Source organism: Papio anubis, chromosome 8, assembly GCF_008728515.1.
Source record: "Papio anubis isolate 15944 chromosome 8, Panubis1.0, whole genome shotgun sequence".
Taxonomy (NCBI): Eukaryota; Metazoa; Chordata; class Mammalia; order Primates; family Cercopithecidae; genus Papio; species Papio anubis.
This window is the reverse complement of record NC_044983.1, coordinates 2,983,058-3,004,137: the sequence shown is the minus strand read 5'-3', so window position 1 is coordinate 3,004,137 and position 21,080 is coordinate 2,983,058. Positions and strand designations below refer to the sequence as shown.

Here is a 21,080-nt window from a genome sequence, read left to right as displayed (position 1 = left end):
TTGGCTAGCACAGTGGTTCCAAGGCATTGGTAATTCAGGGTGCCTGATTGTACTCCTACTTGGTCTAAACTAAGTATTTTGGTTCATTCAAAACTGAGAAAAATTTGGTCTAGAAACAACTGAAAGTAGAAGATGGTAGGGCCAATGGAGTGAATCAAGAGATTCTTATGATAGTGGATTTTCACTTAAGAAAAATCAGCCCGTTGTAAAAATGAAATGGTACTTCAGAGGCTCACCCAGCTGAGAATATTCTCTGAGGACACTTCTCTCAGGAACGCGGCTGACAACTGGGGCCAGACACGTAGATGTTGCTTCTGGGCACCACTATGATAGAAAACCTTCAGAAAGTTTCTTCTGAATATATTTCCAAGGAAAGGAGCAACGCCAGGCATTCAGACCTGCATGTGTGTGCTTTTACATGGAAGCCCCAGAGGGAAGTGGAAGATCTAAAATCCTCTTCTTTAAAAAGAAACCAAGGTTCCCAGTTCTTAACAACTTTCTCTGTTGTATTGTTTAAATTCATCTGAAGTGAGTTCCTAGGATTTTGTGCAGTAGTGACCTCACCTTGTGCAGTTGTGACCTCGCCTTGTGCGAATGAAGCAGGTTTCTTTGTCTAAATGTGTAAATAAGATGCAGAGACTTTTAGCCGTAGAAATGTGACATTCTGTGTGAGTGGGACTATTATTTTCACAAACGCCCGCCTCTGGTTCTAAAACGTCTCCTTATAAAGGGGGATGATTAAAACTATTGTGAGATTGTTATTGACTCAAGAGAATGCATTTTCTTCGAAGATTTCATTCAAATCCCATATATTAAAAAAGAAGGTTAAAATCTACGTCATTGTACAGTCCAGAAGTTTCACTCAACAGCAACAAGGAAAAAAGTTAATGGCCTTGATTAAGAGCATGTTTTATATTTCTACTTTCTCTGTTTTAACAATACTTAAAAAAAATGGAGAATATTTTTGTTTCAAAGATGATGCCTTGTGCAGTACCCTATCACTTTTATCCTGGTGACAGATGTGCTTACTTAAGAAAGTAACCTGCTTTAGAGAGGTGAGTGAGGTCTTTCAAAATGATCCTTCTAGACCAAACTTGTCCAACCTGCAGCCCACGGGCTGCATGCGGCCCAGGATGACTTTGAATGCAGCCCAACACAAATTTGTAAGCTTTCTTAAAATGTGATAAGATTTTTCTGCAGTTTCTTTTATAGCTCCTCAGCTATCATTAGTGTTAGTGTATTTTATGTGTGGCCCAGGGAAGCCAGAAGATTGGATACTCCTGATGTTTCTCACAATAGTCAGGATCCCAGCTTCACACTGACTCACAGCTGCAGGTGATCTCAACTTCGCGTAAGAGACTTGCCTCTTGACTCTCGAGTTTTGGAATGCTCTTTAGAACAAACTTACCTACTGGTGCTCATTTCCTACTGTTTGGAAATCAGAAGGCGTTCGTTTATCTCGCCAAGGCAATGGCATTGGCCATTTGTTTGCTTGTTCACTTATTTGTGTGTGTGTCTGTCTGCCCACAGCACCTTACTGCAGTCTGACCCACCCCCTGAAGAATGGGGGTATTCTAAACAGGACTGCAGGAGCGGTCGGAAGCAAAGTGCATTATTTTTGCAAGCCTGGATACCGAATGATCGGCCACAGCAACGCAACCTGTAGACGAAACCCACTTGGCATGTACCAGTGGGACTCCCTCATGCCCCTCTGCCAGGGTAAGAAATGCATTTTCATCTCCAGCCTTGTTTCCTGTGTATTACTTTCAATTTAATCACTCTCTGAAAATAAGTGAAATGCTAACTAAGGATAAAAGGTAAGGAAAAATTGAGTGTTGTCTTATAACAATACGAATTAAGCCTTCCACTGGCCATGTAAACTTTCCTGACATGTAGTTGGGTAGCCTGAATTTGGAGAAGGGTTGGACATTCACTAGATCCAGGGTCAACTTATTCTAACACTTACTTGTACTTCCTCTTGAAGTAAAACACTGTGTCATCCGATTTAAGATTCAAAATAATTTTTCTTTACCGCTGTATCAATTTTAAAACATTAATTTCTGAAAAACTCATTGTCCTTATTTTAGTTTAAAAACTCATTCTTTGAGCCATAAGCTCTGTATTTGATTTTGTTTTGCTATTTAAATCTAGGGCTTGTTAAAGTTGATTTCAATATTTCATGCCTTTTTTTTTGTATTTTATCTATCATGTGCATAAAAACCAGGTTTTCAAATAAGGCATTTTAATTTTAATTGAAGGCTTTGAAGTCATGAAATTTTCATAGTTTTGTCTTATCAAGGTTTATATTCATAATGAATTATATTAGTCTTTGAAAGCTAATTATGATATATGAGTGGAAGCTCATATTGGCTCTCTTTTTTCTCATTTTCATTAGATATTAGATTTTCTGGTATTGCTTGTGAGACAGTAATAGATACTTATACTTATCACACTTACTGTAGGTTCCTTTGACTATGAGAAGTTGATCAGACACTTAGCCTGTATTGTTTATGTTTTACCTCTAAAAATTCTTATTTAATGTAAAATAAACATAGAGATAGATTCAAGCAGCTTACTTCATTAGCAATGATTAGAATGATGATTTTTTTTCTTTACAAAAATACTTTTTCTTTTAGAAGAAGACATATTTCTCATTTGCTTTAAATGTTCTGTGACTCTGTTTATAGAACAGAGTCATAGAATCTATTGCTGAAGAGACCCAACTTCAGCTCAGAGAACACGCCATGGTCTCTGCCCCACTGGCACTGGAAACAGAATGCTAATGACAGAGTCACAACCCCAGTGGCAACCTGGACACAGGAAAGGGAGTTGGTGGAATGGGCAGAAATTCCTGAAGTCATTTCCTGCCCTCTAGAGTCAAAATAGAGCCTAAGGAGAATGTGCTCTCCAGGCCTAAGCACAAAGGAGTACGGAGAGGGACCTTCATGTCCCAAAGGGACTCGGGTGACGCCAGGCACATGCCAGTCCGTCTTTCTGATTGTTAAGCAAGGAGTTCTGGAAACGGTTTACGAGGTGGAGACATGGCTTGCTGTTTCGGTGAATGGTTGAGAAGCGTTAAAGGATGTCAAATATATAGCTTTGGGATAAGTCTTGACTTCTTTCTTCTTCTCCCATGGCCTCCCCCAGCAGAACTATTTAATGCTAAGTTAAATGATTCAGAAATACCAATAGTGCACACAGTAAACGAGGCTCTTCTGACATCTTTGCAGCTGTGGCCAAGGAATTTGTGGGAACATGATCAGGGAATCTCTTCTTTGAGTGGAACATGGCAGAGAGGCAATGGCTTTGTGTGTGGGGGATGCTAGAATGCGCACCACATTTTAGAAGAAGAGTTAGAGTATCTTCCTTCAGATTTGTTCTTGGCAATAAATAACTTACATGACTTTGTTCTCAAATTATAAAATATTTAAGAAGTATCATTTTTCAAAAACAGACTTGTGACTTTCTACACTTCCTGTTAACCTTTCTGTTAACCCAGGAGTCAATATGGTTTTGTTTTTCTCTTCATACATGTTGACCTTTTCACTTGGAGGGATCTTAAAAGCAATCTAGTTGAACTACTTATTTTTGTGTATTTGAAACTGAAGCACATGAAGGTGAAAGGACTTCATAATCATAAAAACGTTGGTCTAGAATTCAGTCTTTCTGTGAGCCTGACCAGTGTTAAAGTGGAATTGTTTCTTGCCAGAAGAAATGATACTTAAAATAGAATCTTGCAAATACCAATTCTGAAAGAATCTATATTTTAAGCATTTAAATTCATTTCCTGTGCAAGAGTCACCTTGTAGATATTTATAATTTGTGTAAAATAGCATTTTAATTATAATATAAAACTATTTTCATTATATATAGACTATAATGCTTTAAACAAAAAATTAGCATAAAGTAGAATTTTTTGAACCTTAAAGTTGTGTGGTAAAATTAAATAAGCATTTTTATCATTTTTAAAACGAAATTAAACCTTTCAAATAAAGAGTAAATATAATGATTCTCTGGATAAAGGCCACTGAGAAGGAATTATAAAATTTTAAACAGCATAAGGTTGTACAACATACATTGGCAATTTATAACCCGACAGTCTTTTGCTTATGCTTAAAGAATTATTACAGTTGATTTCACTAAATTTAATGTAAAATATAAATGTGTGATTTTTGCAGTGTGCAACAAAGGGAGATTTTATTTGGTTTAGCCTACATTTTCCTTCTGTTACTTTTAGAATGTGTGTTTTGTTTTTTTTTTTTTTTGAGATGGAGTTTCGCTCTTGTTGCCCAGGCTGGAGTGCAATGGCGTGATCTCGGCTCACTGCAACCTCTGCCACCTGGGTTCAAGCAATTCTCCTGCCTCAGCCTCTCAAGTAGCTGGGATTACAGGCACCTGCCACCATACCTGGCTAATTTTTTGTATTTAGTAGAATTGGGGTTTCACCATTTTGCTCAGACTGGTCTTGAATTCATGACCTCAGTTGATCCACCTGCCTCAGCCTCCCAATATGCTGGGATTACAGGTTTGCACCACTGTGCCCAGCCTTAGAATGCAGATCTTTTACATACTGTATATACTTCCCTAAGTTGTAGACACACTGTGGCCTCATATGACAGTTAGAAAGAGACTTTGTGGGTTTTCAGCTGCGTTTCTTCGGCAAATTGCACATGGTGTGTTGTGGATTATACTAGAAACCTTCTCCCATCCACTGACAGGTATGTTGAGCAGTTGTGTGTGCTGACCCATGGGGAAATAACAACAACAAGATTTGTTTTCTTCCAAGGGACTCACAGTCTAATAATGAAAAATAGAATTCTAGGCTGGGTACAGTGGCTGACACCTCTAATCCCAGCAACTGTGGGAGGCTAAGGTGGGTGGGTGGATTACTTGAACACAGGAGTTCAGGCCAGCCTGGGCAACGTGGTGAAACCCTGTCTCTACAAGAAGTAGAAACATTAGCCAGATGTGGTGTGCACCTGTAGTCCCAGCTACTTGGGAGGCTGAGGTGGAGGGATGACTTGAGCCCAGGCAGGAGGCAGAGGCTGCAGTAAACTGACCTCATGCCACTGCACTCCAGCCTGGGAGACAGAATGCGACCAAAAACAAACAAACAAAAATTGTAAATGATGGTAACTGTCACCGTGGATGGACAGCATGACCTGGAATATAGAGTTGCACATTTGGCTGTGTATAACAGATTAAGCAACATCCTTAGTGATATGCAAATAGGACCCTTTGATGACTGCCTCAAAAATATATGTAATCAGAAAAATTTTTTTAAATCATAGATTCAAAAAGTTATTTTGAGGCTGAAACACTTTAAAAAGAAGAAGACACTCTGATTATCATCGATGTATTGCTCTTTTCCTCCGGTGTTAAAAATGAAACATTAAGGGAACCTTATTTTCTATTTGGTTCTCGGAATCTTAATTAGTAATTTTAATTTACAAGCAGAGATATATGACACTTAGAGAATTTTATTTTCAGTTCTAAGATAACTGAAGACATGTTCTGTCTTTTTTTTAAAAAACTAGCGTTTTTGTTTAAAGACAGTTAATATATATGGAAGAATTGTCACCATTTATGTGATCCTGAATTGCTGACAATTCATAATTATGAAATAAAAATGAATAAAATAAAAATGAAATATGAAATAAAAGACTAGGTGAGCTCTTTCTTTAAAGTGTTTGAAACTCCACATAGGAAAAACAATTTTCAAAAACCCCAGCTAAATTAATACATCACCACATCATCGGCACTCAAATCAGCTCAGAAGTCTTTCATGATTTTATTTTTCCCACAGATGTTCACATTCAATATAAAGCTGGGACATGAGAATCTCCACGTAGCACATCTGTAGGGATGAAGTTACAGGTTTTACATCTGAAGCCTCTAGGCCTCAAGCACACTGTCCAAAATAAAAGTAGCTACAAGGGCTATGTTTATGGAGAGGGTATATATTTTACATAATTTCTTGACATATTTCGTTTTGTATTACTTCAAATACAGGCAAAGCGATGTTAGCTATGTGTCTGTTTTTGTAGATTAAGGTTGTTGCTGTGGGTCTGAAGCCTCATACAAGTATTAAGGAAGTTATGCCTATTTTCTTTTCAATTCAAACTTAGTTCTGAGTTAGGCGCTGCAGGCAGGTACCAAGGTGAATAAAAAATATTCCCAGCTCTTACGACTCTGCTAGTCCGGAGGCAGAGAGTCTTATAAACTAGTAAGTACAATTCAATATGATAGTCAGCAGGAATGGATGGTCATCCAGCGGGGGCAGTGCAGAAGGTCCAGGATAGTTTTCTCTGATGGGATATCTGAGCTGGAATGTGAAGGGGACGTGGTGGAGGACGAGGGGCTGGAGAAATGGGCAGGAGCAGCCCGTGGAGAATCTCAGCTGCATATTTATGTGGCTTTCACCTTCTGTCCTTGCTCGATGAGACTCCACTAAAGAGCAAAAGAGACACAATCCCATCTGCATTTTAGAGAGCTTGATCTTTCAGTGGCATCACGAATGATTGGCGTGAATCCTGTCTGGAATCACGAGTACTCAGTGGGTTGTAGCAATGTGTGTTTGAGGGATATGAAGACTTCTGGAAATACAGTGAGAAACAAGTTTTGCCTGAAAACAGATATTGAAAATACTTAGGAAACAGAGTCCGCAGTCTCTCCTGAAAGCAGGTGAAAAGGAAGAGATAATTCTGGAATGACATATGTTGGTGGAGGGCTTGATTGCTGGGAGTATTTGGTACCACTCACTGAAATAAGGGCCACGTGAGGGAAAGGAGGCTTCACGAAATTGATTTTGACATTTGTGCTCAGGTCCAGGGGGCAAGCTGTCCCCAGTAGTGAGTCTGAGGCTAAGAAAAGATGGAGTTTTGAAAATTACCAGTAATGAGCCAGTGGATTTTAAATTAGTTACTGGGTGCTTCATTTGCTTTATCATATTTGACTTTGTAAGTTTTATAAGGACCAATTCAAATGAATAAAATTTTAATTACAGAAAGACTATCTGCTGTGATGCATTTCAAACTAGGCAGCTCTACCGCAAAATAAATAACAGTTTAGACTCTGACAGCATCTCACATTTGGTCAAAAGTGGTTATAAATCCTGCAATAAATCATATAGAAGGTTGTTGAGATAATTGGGAATGTAATTACAGAAGCAAATGTTAAAATATTTTAAGACTTTCACATCCAACTTAAAGGTCATCGTAGTTATTTATTTGAAAACTGTAAAAAAGGAAAAATAATTTTTAAAAACGGCAAATATCTCTTTGGGGCATTGGGAACTTAAAATCTGTATTGATCTGTTTAATATTACAGTTATCCTTGAGTTGACATTATATTTTTTTCTCAATGATTTGAAAAGCAGTCCGTTTATTCTTACATAAAATAAATACAATTTATAAACTTCCTGAATGCATAAAGGACATTCATTCATCTCCTTTACAAAAATGTCTAGAATAATATATCCAAATGGTTACTAAAATGTAACGGTTGCCTTTTAACAAATGAGCAAGATCAAACCTAGAATATTGAGCTCATTCTCTTTTAGGCCCCCCAACTACTGATCTTACAAACCATGTGAATGCCACTGTGCCCCTCGGACCCGAGCAAAATGCCCTGCCCCTTGTAGCCATTTGGTAAACATTTTAAATTTGGAAAATCACTAAGCCATGATTTTCTAAGATACGTATTTGAGAATATTTTTCCCTTTAAAAATTATTTCGAATTTGTTTTTGTTCTCTTCTATTTTAATTCACTTTTTTGCCAGTGATATTATAGATGCATCAAATTTTTTAGAGAAAAATTACTCGGATTTGAAATCAGAGGATACATCGTGAGGGTCATCCCCTTCAAAATTAGCCCCCGGAAGGCCAGGGAGCCCTGATCTCTCTAAGCCTGCTTTCGGCCATGTAAAATAGAGATTTGGATATCTACATCCCAGAATTACTGAGAGGATTAAATAAATAATATAGGATAAGCCTTCAAATATGACATGCATGCGAGTTACGATTGTTAGGTCTGGAAGGGGATTTGGGAGGCACCCTCTCCAAACCCATCCCGAATTGTGGGGTTCAAAGTGGCAGAATCCAGGCCACAACCCCGACAGAGCTCTTCCCGAGACCCTTGCCGGCTGGCAATTAGCTTGTGGATTCAGCAAATAAAAGTTTCATTACCGATCGTCTGTCAGTGAGAAGATGGGGCCGGCAAGATGCATTTTATTGGTTTCAGGGAATTCCAGGTTGTTTTTCTCACTTCGCCTGACCTTTTAAATTATTTCTCTCTGAAAATCTGTGTTGGTTTTTATCGTCCTTGATAAAGCCAGGCAGCTCTTCTGTCCTCAGGCTTCATTTCCTGCCTTAAAGTAAGAAACTCTGCCAAGCAGCTGTTTCCATTATCAGCACACTAATCTTATTCATCTTGAGGAGAAGCCTGAATTAGAACTGAAATTTTCTGTGTTATCTCAAAGATCCAGTTAAACTGGCGCGTCGGAGCGCACTGCTTTCAAGTTCCCTGGTCACAGAGGGAGCAACTCCCAGACAGCTATTTACTTTCAAGGTCTGGTTCTCAGAGCCTTCTCTCAGCTGTGGCTTTTGCTTGGAGTGGAGTTTGTCTATTGTTTATTTATGATTTGCTAGCGTTTTGCAGCCAGTAAAGAGGACAAAAAGCAATCATTCTCACAAATTCCGTGATTCAGTTTCTGTTTTTAAAGCCAGAACTTTTAGATTGAGATAGCTGCCTGTGTTCTGCTTATACATAGCATGGCAAAGGACGCAAAGAGGTGGGTGGAGGGGACAGAGGACGCACATGGATATATGTCCGTGTGTATCTCTTCAACCCTCATAGATGCTGTCGCTCACAGACAATGTTACAGAAAAAAAAAAAAAAAAAGCCTAATTATCTCAGGTGGGATTTAAGCTGCAGCCTTTCAGATTCCAAAATCTAAGGGATTTCCATTATACCATGCATTCACCCCCTAAACATGGTGTTTACCCACAGAGAGGGCGTCTCTCAGAGGAAACTCCTTTTACTTTGTACAAAATTTTTTAAACAACATCACTGTCAAATGTTAGGAGGATATGTTAGGAGACCTGGTATGAATGAATTAATTGAGGTATTTTGTAAATCTTACAATCCTTCACTTATGAACATAAAGAGCATAGGTAGTTGAGACTTTTATCTTGATTTTTTATATGCATATCTATTTGCTTCTATTTCATTATCAATCTCCTCCTCTGTTTTGTGATATTAATACAAGATTTCTAGACATTTAGATTTCATTAGAAACTTAAATAGAAATTTCTGGGATTTTAAATGTCAAATCACATACTATGATATATGTGTGTGTGTATGCTTATGTGCCTAAATGTCAAATCACATGCTATGGTATGTATGTGTATGTATGCTATCATGCCTACAATCAGAATAGGTTGTAGGCATTATGTCAGTCAGACTGTAAATTATCAGAATGTGAATCCACACAGTCCATATAGCTCAAACTGGCCAACTCCCATCAAGCATATTGTGAAATGAGGTTTATCCCATTTGCCCTTGCTTAAATCTACCTCATACATTCTTGCGGGATTCGAAAGGAGTGCTTGGGTACAGCACTGTGCAGTTGTACAGTCAGGCTCCCGCAATTGAGTGATGGGTTCCTCCCATCCCCAGCATTTTCTGGCTGCGTGACCCTGGACAGGGCAAGTGACTTCACTGAACTTCTTTATTTGCAAATGGGCGTGAAGGTGCTCCCCCACCTGGGTTGAAAGATTAAACGCAAATGTTGGCATGAAACCTTTATCATACTGCCAGGTAAGAACAGGAGCCCAACAAAAAAGGAATTCTCATGCAGTCAGACATATTTGCACCCAGGAAGGCTTTTGGTGTAAACCTGTTGGTTGGCTGTCAAGCGAAGTGTTGTTGAATGGCAAGTCAGCAATGTTTAGGTAACTAAGCTGGTAACACATTTCCCTTCTTGTTCATGGTAGCGGAAATCAGGCATTGATTATCTTTTCCTGTAAAGGGCCAGGTAGACCTTCAGTCTTTGGGGGTCATCTGCAGTCTCGATGGCATATTCTTTGTCTGTAAATGTTTCATAATTAAGAAAACAATGTAAGAGCCATTTTTATCTTGCGAGCTGTACAAACACAGGCTGCAGGCTGGTTTTGACCTGCAGGCCATAGTCTGCCAACCCCGGATCAAAGTAATCTTCCAAAATCAGACTGAAATGCAGATTCCAGTGCCACCAATATCAGTTTGATTTTCTGCAGTTTGCAAATCGTATGTCAGGCATTTTACTGAGGACATATAATTTTCCTCTACCGTGTGCTAAAACCCAGCATGTTTATTCATTCAATTACAGAATGCATTTCCTCTGTCCATGTTTAGCACACACTGAGCATCCCAAAACTTCACATATTCTAACTATGTGTGAAATGTGGTTAATAATAAAAGCAGTATTGTAGTCAGTGGAAATGTGCAGAAAGGGTAATTTTGTATAATAGTAGTAGTGATAGGAAGACCTTGACCTTTCTGCACAAGGAACCGTACAAAATATGCAAAGTAATAATATTTCATAAAATAATCAAGGGTCCTGTGCATAAGAGTGGCTAGTAGAGATCAACTATATATCTCACACACTTTAAAAATACTATAATGGAGTTTAATGTGCTTCGCATGGAGAAATACACCTGACATTGAATACTCAAAATATTTCAAAAAGCAAACAAAGAGAGCGTGTGAGGATAAGGCAAACAGAGGCAAATGGGAAGTGGAGATGAAAAAGTCAGCCCAGAAGTTTCCACTCCAGCAGGAGGAACTTTGAAAATGACAGCTCCTAAATCAGTAGAAGGCAAAGAGGAGTAAAGATAGTGAAGCCCCTGTGTGCAGTTTAAGATGCCAGCTGACACTGAAGGATAGGTTACGGTCTTTCATTGAAGAGGCACAGCAGCAGCCTCTACCTGTGAAAGTGATAGTTTAGAAATGTCAGTCCCTGGCAGAAAGAAGAGCAGCTGTGGAGGAAAATGTATAGGCAAGCCTGGATGGGGGCTGCAGTGGGTAAGACCCTGATGGGCATGCAGGCGTAAGCCTCGGGCTCCTGGGGAAGTTGGCTTTCTAAATGCTTAAAGTGGAGGTAGCTGAGACAGGAAAAACAAGCGAACAATTCAAAGGAAGTGACTACTACATGCTGGAGGTGGCTGGACCTGCCAGCCAGGATGGGGTTCCTGCCCAGAGACCATCACAGGGAGAATGAGTGCTTTGCCCTGAGGCTGGAAGGCAGGTGTTTATGTCCATGTAGACCACATGGATGCAGACAGTGGGCGCTTTGCCTGTTTTCCCACCTGAGGCTGGAAGGCAGGTGTTTATGTCCACATAGACCACATGGATGCAGACAGTGTGCGCTTTGCCTGTTTTCCCACCTTTGATGCACTGTTATCGAGGTAAGGAGTTGCTTCTCATCTTCTCATTTCAGGGCTCAGCTCCCAGGCAGTCTGCTGTGTCTTGGGGTGCCTAGGTACCCACTGTGGCCTTTGTCCATGTTTTGGCATTTCTTACTTTAGTTTCATATTTGTGTTGCTGTCCAGTCCTCCTTGACCAGTGGTTCTTACCTTGCAAAGTTTAAAAAATGAATTCCTGACTCCCAGCCCTGCGCAATTCTGATTTGGCAGGCTCCAGGAAGTCTGGAGTCTCTGCTTGCACAAAAACACCAGAGATGCAGGTACCTAATGTGCATGGGTTTAACACATACCTGGGCACACATGGATATAGGATGGAAAGAATCGACACTTAGGACTCCAAAAACAGGGAGGGAGGAAGGATGGTGAGCCGGGGGTGAGGGTTGCCTGTTGGATACAATGTTCGCTACTCAGGTGATGAGTACACTAGAAGCCCAATCTCCTCCATTATGTAGTATTTCCACGTAACAAAAGGCACATGTAACCTCAATCTAAAAAATCATATACCCATATGAGACAACATGCTTCTTAAAGAAAAGGCAGAGATTCTGCTGTATCTTCGGATCTCCAGCATTTTGCACAAAGCCTGGGTCACAATTGTCATCAATATGAATTTATGGAGAAATGAATGTGGCTCAACCATCTCACCAGTCCTTTCTTTCATGAGGTTTCTAACATAAACAGTGTTGCTGGGAGGAAACAGCTTGAAATTAGGCCAGCGGTGGTGCGGTCTTCAACTTTTAAAAATAGTGAGAGCAGTTAGGTGAATATCTTCCAGCAATTGGAGCATCTCTGGCATAGCAGAGCCACAGAGCCCTGTGACTGGGCAGTGGCACCGGAGATAGACAGTCTGGAGGCTCCGCCTGCTACCTGGTGTCATGGGTTCAATTGAGTCCCCTCAAAAAACGTATGTTAGAGTCCTAACTGCCAGTACCTTAGAACGGGACTTATTTGGAGAGAGGGTCTTTACAGAGGTGATCGAGTTAAAGTCATTAGGGTGAACCCTAATCCAATGTGCGTCCTCATACGAAGAGGAAATCAGCCTGCAGAGGCAGAGGCGCACAGAGGGGCGACCATGCGGGGACACAACGAGAAGACGACGTCTACACACCAAGGAGATAGGCTCAGGCAGAACCAACCCTGCAGACACCTGCTGTGGGACTTCCGGCCTCCAGGACTGTAAGAAAATGCATTTCTGTTGTTACGTGGTGTGGTGTTATGGCAGCCCCGGCAAAAGAATACAGACACAAACTTTTAAAAATAAATGACAATGTATTTCCTCTTTTTTTTTTTTTTTTCTTTTTTCTTTTTGAGATGGAGTCTTCTGTTGCCCAGGCTGGAGTGCAGTGGCGCAATCTCGGCTCACTGCCAGCTCTGCCTCCCAGGTTCACGCCATTCTCCTGCCTCAACCTCCCAAGTCGGTGGGACTGCAGGTGCCCGCCACCACGGCCGGCTATTTTTTTTTTTATTTTATTTTGATTTGTTTGTATTTTTAGTAGAGACAGGATTTTACTGTGTTAGCCAGGATGGTCTCGATCTCCTGACCTTGTGATCCGCCCGCCTCAGCCTCCCAAAGTGCTGGGATTACAGGCGTGAGCCACCACGGCTGGCCAATGTATTTCTTACTTAATGTGTCTGCAGGTTAAAATACATTTACGTAGTCCAGAAATATAAAAGGAAGGGACAAAAAATAAATAAACTGCAACCCACAAAAGTGATGTGAATCTATTAGGTTTTTAACATACCTCTATAAATGTATTAGGCTGTTCTTCCTGTAAAGAAATACATGAGACTGGCCTGGCATGGTGGCTCGTGCCTGTAATCCCAGCACTTTCGGAGGCCTAGGTGGACAGATCACCTGAGGTTGAGAGTTTGAGACCAGCCTGACCAACATGGAAAAACCCTGTCTCTACTAAAAATACAAAATTAGCCAGGTGTGGTGGCGCATGCCTGTAATCCCAGCTACTCGGGAGGCTGAGGCAGGAGAATCGCTTGAACTCAGGAGGTGGAGGAGGTTGTGGTGAGCCGAGATCACGCCATTGCACTCCACTCCAGCCTCGGTGACAGAGCGAGACTCTGTCTAAAAAAAAAAAAAAAAAAAAAAGTAAAAGAAAAAAATACTTGAGGCTGTAAAGAAAAGAGGTTTCATTGGCTCAGTTTCGCAGGCTGGACAGGAAGTATGGCAGCATCTGCTTCTGGGGAGGCCTCAGGAAGCTTCCAATCATGGCAGAGAGTGAAGGGGGATCAGGCACATCGCCTGGCAAAAGTAGGAGCAAGAGAGAGCAAGAGGGGAGGTGTTACACACTTGTAAACAACCAGATCTTGCAAGAACTCACTCATTATTATGAGGACAGCACCAAGAGGTTGATGCTAAGCCATTCATGAGAAGTCCGGCCCCATGATCCAATCACCTCCCTCCAGGCCCCACCTCCAATACTGAGAGTTACAATTTAACGTGAGATTAGAGTGGGGACACAGATACAAACCATATCGGTAAACATATCTATTATATCTATAATCTGTCTTTATATCAATTGAATGATATCACACTTTCCATGATATTGCATAAACATTATTTTATATCCAAAAATTATAATAAAATGCCAAAAATTCTGTTTTATAATATTTATTTGTATCTTTATTGCAATTTCATCGACCAGTTATGTCGCTTCTAACTAAGATAAAATGCAGACATGTGTATTCATTCAGAAACATCTTTGTACTTTCTTCCACTTATTGCCACAGGATAAAATTTCTTGAAAGTGAAATACAGGAAATGAACAGGTGACATATTGGGTTATCTTGTCAAACTGAGCTTCAGGTAATCCCAATAGGCTGCTCCACTCCAGGTGTGATAGCTTGCTTCTGGAAGCTTCTGTGTTTAAGGAGTGTGGTGAAGGTAGCATTCTAAAAGGGGGCTGGATGACGGACGCCCTGGGTAGACTGCTCCCTGTGGACCTGGGGTGCAGTGGGCCCTCCTCCTGTGATTAGGTTATGTTGTTGGCACAGACGCTCTTCAGAAAGGGAGAATGTGCTCAGACTGTGGAACCTCACCAGACGGGCTCTTCTGGGGACAGGGTTCTTACTGGTCAGAGACTGAAGGCCTGAGAGAGACTGGATGTGAGGGAGAGCCTTTGTAGCTGACTTGGAAGATGAAGAAAGACACAGGACATGAAACACAGGTCCTCCGGGTGCTCAGAGCCCACAGCCAGTCAAGAAACATTCAGCTGTGCAAATGCAAGAAACGTATTTCTGTCACCACCTGAGTGAGCTTCCAAGTGGATTCTTCCCGTGCCTCCAGGTGAGAAAGCAGCCTGCTGCCAGCCTCAGGGTGAGGCCACGCCCATACCAGACCTTCAGAAATCGTGTTGGAGTAAATGGGTGCTGTCTGGGGCCTCTATGTGTGGAATAATTTATGTTACAATAAAAAAACATAATTTCCAATCTTTTTTAATTCTTGCACATCTGACAGTCAAAATGAAACAAAAAAATCACTCATTGTTTCCATTTTCATTCATTTGATCATTACTCAGTAGAGAATTTTATTTTTTTTGGCAATTTCTTGACTATTATATTTTATTTGTTTTTAAGTTCATGTTCTCATGATTTTCCCACTTTTCTTTGGTCTTATTCAATTTTATTGAAAGTTCTTTGTACAATAATTTATTAGCCACTTGTCAGTCATCTGTATTGCAAATGTGTTTTATAGTCTATGAATGGAAACATCTTAATCTTTGTGAACTGTGGCCTAGAAAAGTCCTTTCTATTTTCTGTTAAAATTGATCTATTTTTCTAAAATTTGAATGATTTCACTTATATATTAAGCTATTAATTTTCTAATCTGTAGCTTCATTTATACACATAAGTATTTGCTTCATATTCTAGAGTGAATCTGTGTTGATCTCAGTTTGATCCTGTTTTAAGATGTCACCCTCTTAGATGGCTACCCAGTTATCTGAGTGTCATTTATTAAATACTTTGCTGGGCAATTATTTTCCCCACTAATTTTTTTTCACTTATTTAAAATTCCAACTACTTTCTGTATTAAATCATCTGGTAGGTGGATATCTATTTCTGGACATTCTGTTCTTTCTGTTTACATGCATGATTTCCTATGCCAAGTCCATAGTGCTTTAATTGAAATAACAATAATATGTTTTCATATCGAATGCAGTCAAGTCCTTTTCCTCACTCTATTTGCAAAATTTTCATCAGAGATGATAGGAATTTTGTATTTATTCAAGAACTTTAGCATCATTTTAACAAACTTGAAGAAATAGCATTGGGAATTTGTGAGAGTTGCATTTCATTTTTACAAAAAAGAGTGGAAAAAATTAATTTTATGATTTAATTTTTCATTAGGAGAAGAGTTGACTGGGGAAATTTTTCACAACCAATTTTGTCTATTCTTAATATTGTCCAACACTTGAAGACAAATACTGGGTTTTGCATTACTCAGAATTAGCACGATGTTTATGTTCCCATTAATACTGAAAACTGGGCACCACACATACACCTATGTATATATATACATATATAAGTATTCCGGTATTCGGCAAGTTGTGCTAACCAATACGATGCTACGCATTGAAATGGAAGGCTCTCACGCCTTCACTACAAGTGGAGATGTAAAGTTCAGATTCTTGGCATCGTTTCTCTGCCACATCTGCTTCCCTAGTGCTAATTAAAATCGGGATACTATTAAAAGGAGGCCCACAAATGAAACATCTGAGGGTGTTCCAACAGCTCTTTAATTTGGGCTGGAAACCCAGGCACACATGCACATAAACACCTACGCCAAGAATTGTGCTCTTCAAAGTATTTTGACCATGACATGACAAGCTTGGTGGAACATTTTCTGGTTCATATTAACATAATATTCGTTAAAATAGCACATCCTTGGCATATTGACTTATTCTCTGATTTTTAAAAAAAATCTGAAGCTTGTTCTTAGCTATGCTTTTTTAGAGGGTGATAATTGTTAAAATCTTCGTTGTTGATTCTAGTTCACAGCATTTGTTTTGTGGATTGGTTTGATATATTCTTCGGCTCCATACTCCTAGTTTGGTCAGGTTAATAGAGAAAATCATTAATTGGACTCTTCCATGTAAAAGCTTGGAAACAAAACTTTCAGCCTCTAATTGTAATAGTTTGAATTTGTGCAGACATGGACTCCGGAAGAAGTGATCTCAGATGCCCTGAGACTCAAGACTCTCTACCATTCACTTACTCTTGAACCTTTCGAGGTACCATTGATTTTCTTCTAAAAAATAACTTATACGAGTATTGTATGGAATACATTATCCAGAAAATCATTTGCTGTGCCTGTTTTCTGTTAATAGACCAGTGGATTATACATGGGCATTTCATTTACTGGAATGGCTGCTTCCAGGCGTCATGGGGAGTAAAACAATAGAGATCAACCGAGGGGCACAGGAGTTTCAATTTTGTGCACATGGTGCACTGTTCTGAGATAGATGCTGCCTTCATAACTGGACAGGTTTGGTGACCAAATTATTAATATATGAAATGGCATATTTGCAATGAATCCATGGAGTAGAGTTCAGATGGAATGTCTGCATTTAGGTTATTTTGATGTCAGGTGAATCGGTGGCTGTAATGGTGTCGATGAATGGGAGTTTTTCTGCTCACATTTTCCAAAAAGCCTTATCCATTCAAATGGAAAATGGATATTGCATTTATTTTTAAATCTGAAAATCATGTGAGAAATAATCCACTTCAGGTTGAAAATTACTGTTGCGTATATGGCTTGAGTTTTATTTTTTAAAATGTATGTCAGACATACATTTTATTATTTTATTTTTTACTTTAAGTTCTGGGATACATGTGCAGAACGTGCAGATTTGTTACATAGGCATACATGTACCACGGTGGTTTGCTGCATCTGTCAACCTGCCATCTAGGTTTTAAGCCCTGCATGCATTAGTTGCATTAGGTATTTGCCCTAATGCTTTCCTTCCTCTTGCTCCCCACCCCCTGATGTCCCCCAGTGTGTGATGCTCCCCTCCCTGTATCCATGTGTTCTCACTGTTCAACTCCCACTTACATTTTAATGATCCTTTCAGCATGAAATTATATATATACTAATATAGTTTAGATTTAGATATTTGTCCCTGCCCAAATCTCGTGTTGAATTGTAATTCCCAAAGCTGGAGGTGGGCCTGGAAAGAGGTGTTTGGATCATGGGGGTGGATCCTTCATGGCTTGGTGCTATCTTCATGATAATGAGTGTTTTTGAGATCTAGGTATGTGGCACCCCCACCCACCTCTTGCTCCTGCTGTGGCCATGTGACAGTGTGACATACTTATTCCCCCTTGGCCTTCTGCCATGATTAAAATCTCCCTCAGGCCTCCCCAGAAACTGAACAGATGCCAGCACCATGCTTCCTATAAAGCCCACAGAACCATAAGCCAATTAAACCTCGTTTTCTTATAAATTACCCAGTCTTGGGTATCGCTTTATAGCAATGCAAGAATTGCCTAATACAGAAAATTGGTACCAAGGAGTGGGGCCTTGCTATCAAGATACCTGGAAATGTTGAAGCAGCTTTGGAACTGGGTAGCAGACAGAGGTTGAGAGGGTTTGGAAGCCTCAGCATAAGAAAGGGTGATAAAGGAAAGTTTGTAACTTCTTAGAGACTGGGTAAATAATTGTGACAAAAATGCTAATGGTGATACAAACAACGAAGACCAGGCTGATGGGGTCTCAGATGGAAATGAGAAACTTACTGGGAATAGGAGCAAAGGTCAGGTGTGTTATGTGTTAGCAAAGAGCTTGGCTGCATTGCGCCCCTTCCCTAGGGATCTGTGGAACTTTGAACTTCAGAGTAATGAGTTAGGGTATCTGGTGGAAGAAATTCTGAAGCAGCAAAGCATTCCAGATGTGATCTGCCTGCTTTATACAGCCTATGTTCAAATATGGGAGCAAATAAATGACTTAAAGTTGAAATTTATATTTAAACAGGAAGCAATGCACCAAAGTTTAAAAAATTTGCAGCCTGGCTGCATGGCAGAGGAAGAAAAAAGCTTTTTCAGAAGAGGAATTCAAGAAGGCTGTGGAGCAGCTACTTGTTAGAGAAATTTGCATGACTGAAAGGGAGCCAAGTGCTAATATTCCAAAACAATGGGGAAAAGGCCTTGAAGGTATTTCAGAGAACTTCATGGCAGACCCTCCCATCACAGACCCTGAATCCTAGAAGGAGAAGATGGTTTCATGGGCCAGGCCCAGGGCCCTACTGCCCTGTGCATCCTCAGGACACTGCTTTCCACATCCTTGCTGTTCTGGCTCCATCTTCGAATCAAAAGTGCCCAGGTACAGCTCAGGCCACTGTTCCAAAAGGTGCAAGCCATACGCCTTGACAGCTTCCATGTGGTGTTAAGCCTGTAGGTGTACAGAATGCAAGAATGAAGAATGCTTAATAGCCTCCACCTAGATTTTGGAGTATGTATGAAAAAGCCTGGGCATCCAGGCAGAAGCCTGTTGCAGGTGCAGAGCGCTCACAGAGAACCTCTACTAGGGCAGTGCCAAGGGAAATGTGGGGTTGAAACCTCACACAGAGTCTCCAATGGGGCACTGCTTAGTGGAGCTGTGAGGAGGGATCACTGCCCTCCAGACCCTGAGAATGGTGGATCTACAAGCAGTTTGCCCCCTCAGCATGAAAAAGCCACAGGCACAAAACTCCAGCTCCTGAGAGCAGCCCTGGGGGCTGCTCCCTGCAAAACCAAAGAGGTGAAGCTGCCCAAGGCCTTGGGACACCAGCCCTTGTAGTGATGAGCCCTGGATGTAAGACAGAGTCAAATGAGGTTATTTTGGAGCTTTCAGATTGACTGACTGCCCTGCTGGGTGTCAAACTTGAATGGGGCATGTAACCCCTTCCTTTCTTTCTTTCTTTCTTTCTTTCTTTTTTTTTTTTTTTCCAGACAGAATCTGGCTCTGTTGCCCATGCTGGAGTGCAGTGGTGTGATCTTGGCTCACTGCAACCTCCACTTTCCAGTTTTAAGCGATTCTCCTGCCTCAGCCTCCCGAGTAGCTGGGATTACAGGTACCCACCACCACGCCCGGCTAATTTTTGTATTTTTAGTAGAGACAGAGTGTTCGCCACATTGGCCAGGCTGGTCTCGAGCTGTGATCCACCTTGTGATCAACCTTGTGATCCACCTACCGCAGCCTTCCAACGTGCTGGGATTACAGGTGTGAGCCCCTGTGCCCAGACCAGCCCCTTTCTCTCAGCCAATTTCTCCCTATTGGAATGGGAAAGTTTACCCAATACCTATATCTCCATTGTATCTTGGAAGTTACAAACTTATTTTTTATTTTTCAAGTTCGTAAGTGGAAGGGACTTGCCTTGTCTCAGATGAGACTTAATACTGGAATGAGTTATGACTTTGGGCTTCTGTTGGGAAGACATGATTTTATTTTGCAATATGAGAAGGATATGAGAATTGGGAGGGGTCAGGGGAGAAATGATATAGTTTGGATATTTATCCGTGCCCAAATCTCATGTTGAATTTTACTCTCTGATGCTGGGGGTAATGTCTGATGGGAGATGTTTGGATCACGGGGGTGGACCCCTCACAACTTAGTGCTATCTTCATGATAGTGAGTTCTCACAAGATCTGGTCATTTAAAAGTGTATGGCACTTCCCCCTCAACTCTGTCTTACTCCTGTTCTGGCCGTGTGAGACGCCTGCTCCCCCTTGGCCTTCTGCCATGATTGAAAGATTCCTAAGGCCTCCCCAGAACCCAAGCAGATGCCAGCACCTTGTTTCCTGTACAGCCTGCAGAAACGTGAGCCACCTAAATGTCTTTATAAATTACCCAGTCTAGATATATCTTTATAGCAATGCAAGAATGGCCTAATACACATACACACATGTGTTTATTTATTAATATTATATCATTAATGGGATTTAGAATGCAACAGACTTTTCCTTAGTTTCCATGATGTGAAGTTTGGGGATTTTTTGTTAGAAGCCCTGAGTCTTGGAGGGTCTATAAAAGTCATGGTTTTCTACAAAAAGTGAGTAGTAAATTATGTTAGGTGGAAAAGTGACATATTCTTTGAAGCCTGTGGGATTGAACATAAAGCAAAAAGAAAAAAGAAAAAAGAACACTGAGCAAATCTATGAAGAAAGTTTTCACATTTTTTAGAACTGACAAGAAGAAAATTACCACAGAAAGAAATGGTGAAAACTACCTGAGACAGCATTTGGACCTCTGTTCAAGCCATTTTGAAAAATCTGAAATATTTGAGGCATTAGTGACACATGCAGTGAGATTTCCCTTTTGGATAGAAATATAAAGGAAAAGGGAAACCATGAAATATTTTTTCAACAAAAAGCCATTGTGCTATAGGGAAGGAACATACACTTCAGCGTTGGACATTTGGATTAGAGTCTGGCTCTACCCCTTACTAGATGAATTCTGGATAAACCATCTATTATTTCTGGACAACAGTGACCCCTGAAAATGGAAGGTAACAATATTGACTCATATTGTTAGTATGAGAATTCAGTAAGATAAATTAGGTAATTATAGCACATGGAACCAAGGATAGAAACCATAAAGTTGTAAAATTATTATTATTCAACATTAAT

General features: G+C 40.4%; 1 protein-coding gene across 5 annotated transcripts in view; it reads left to right on the top strand.

The window, feature by feature from the left end:
• The window catches only part of CSMD1 (CUB and Sushi multiple domains 1), a 2,034,404-nt gene that overhangs the window by 1,888,766 nt on the left and 124,558 nt on the right, over window positions 1-21,080 (top strand). For all 5 annotated transcript variants that reach the window (XM_031669914.1, XM_031669913.1, XM_031669915.1 and 2 more), the window contains one exon: window positions 1,531-1,719. In XM_031669914.1, the coding sequence (XP_031525774.1) occupies window positions 1,531-1,719 (189 nt within the window). The remainder of the gene's footprint in view (window positions 1-1,530; window positions 1,720-21,080) is intronic.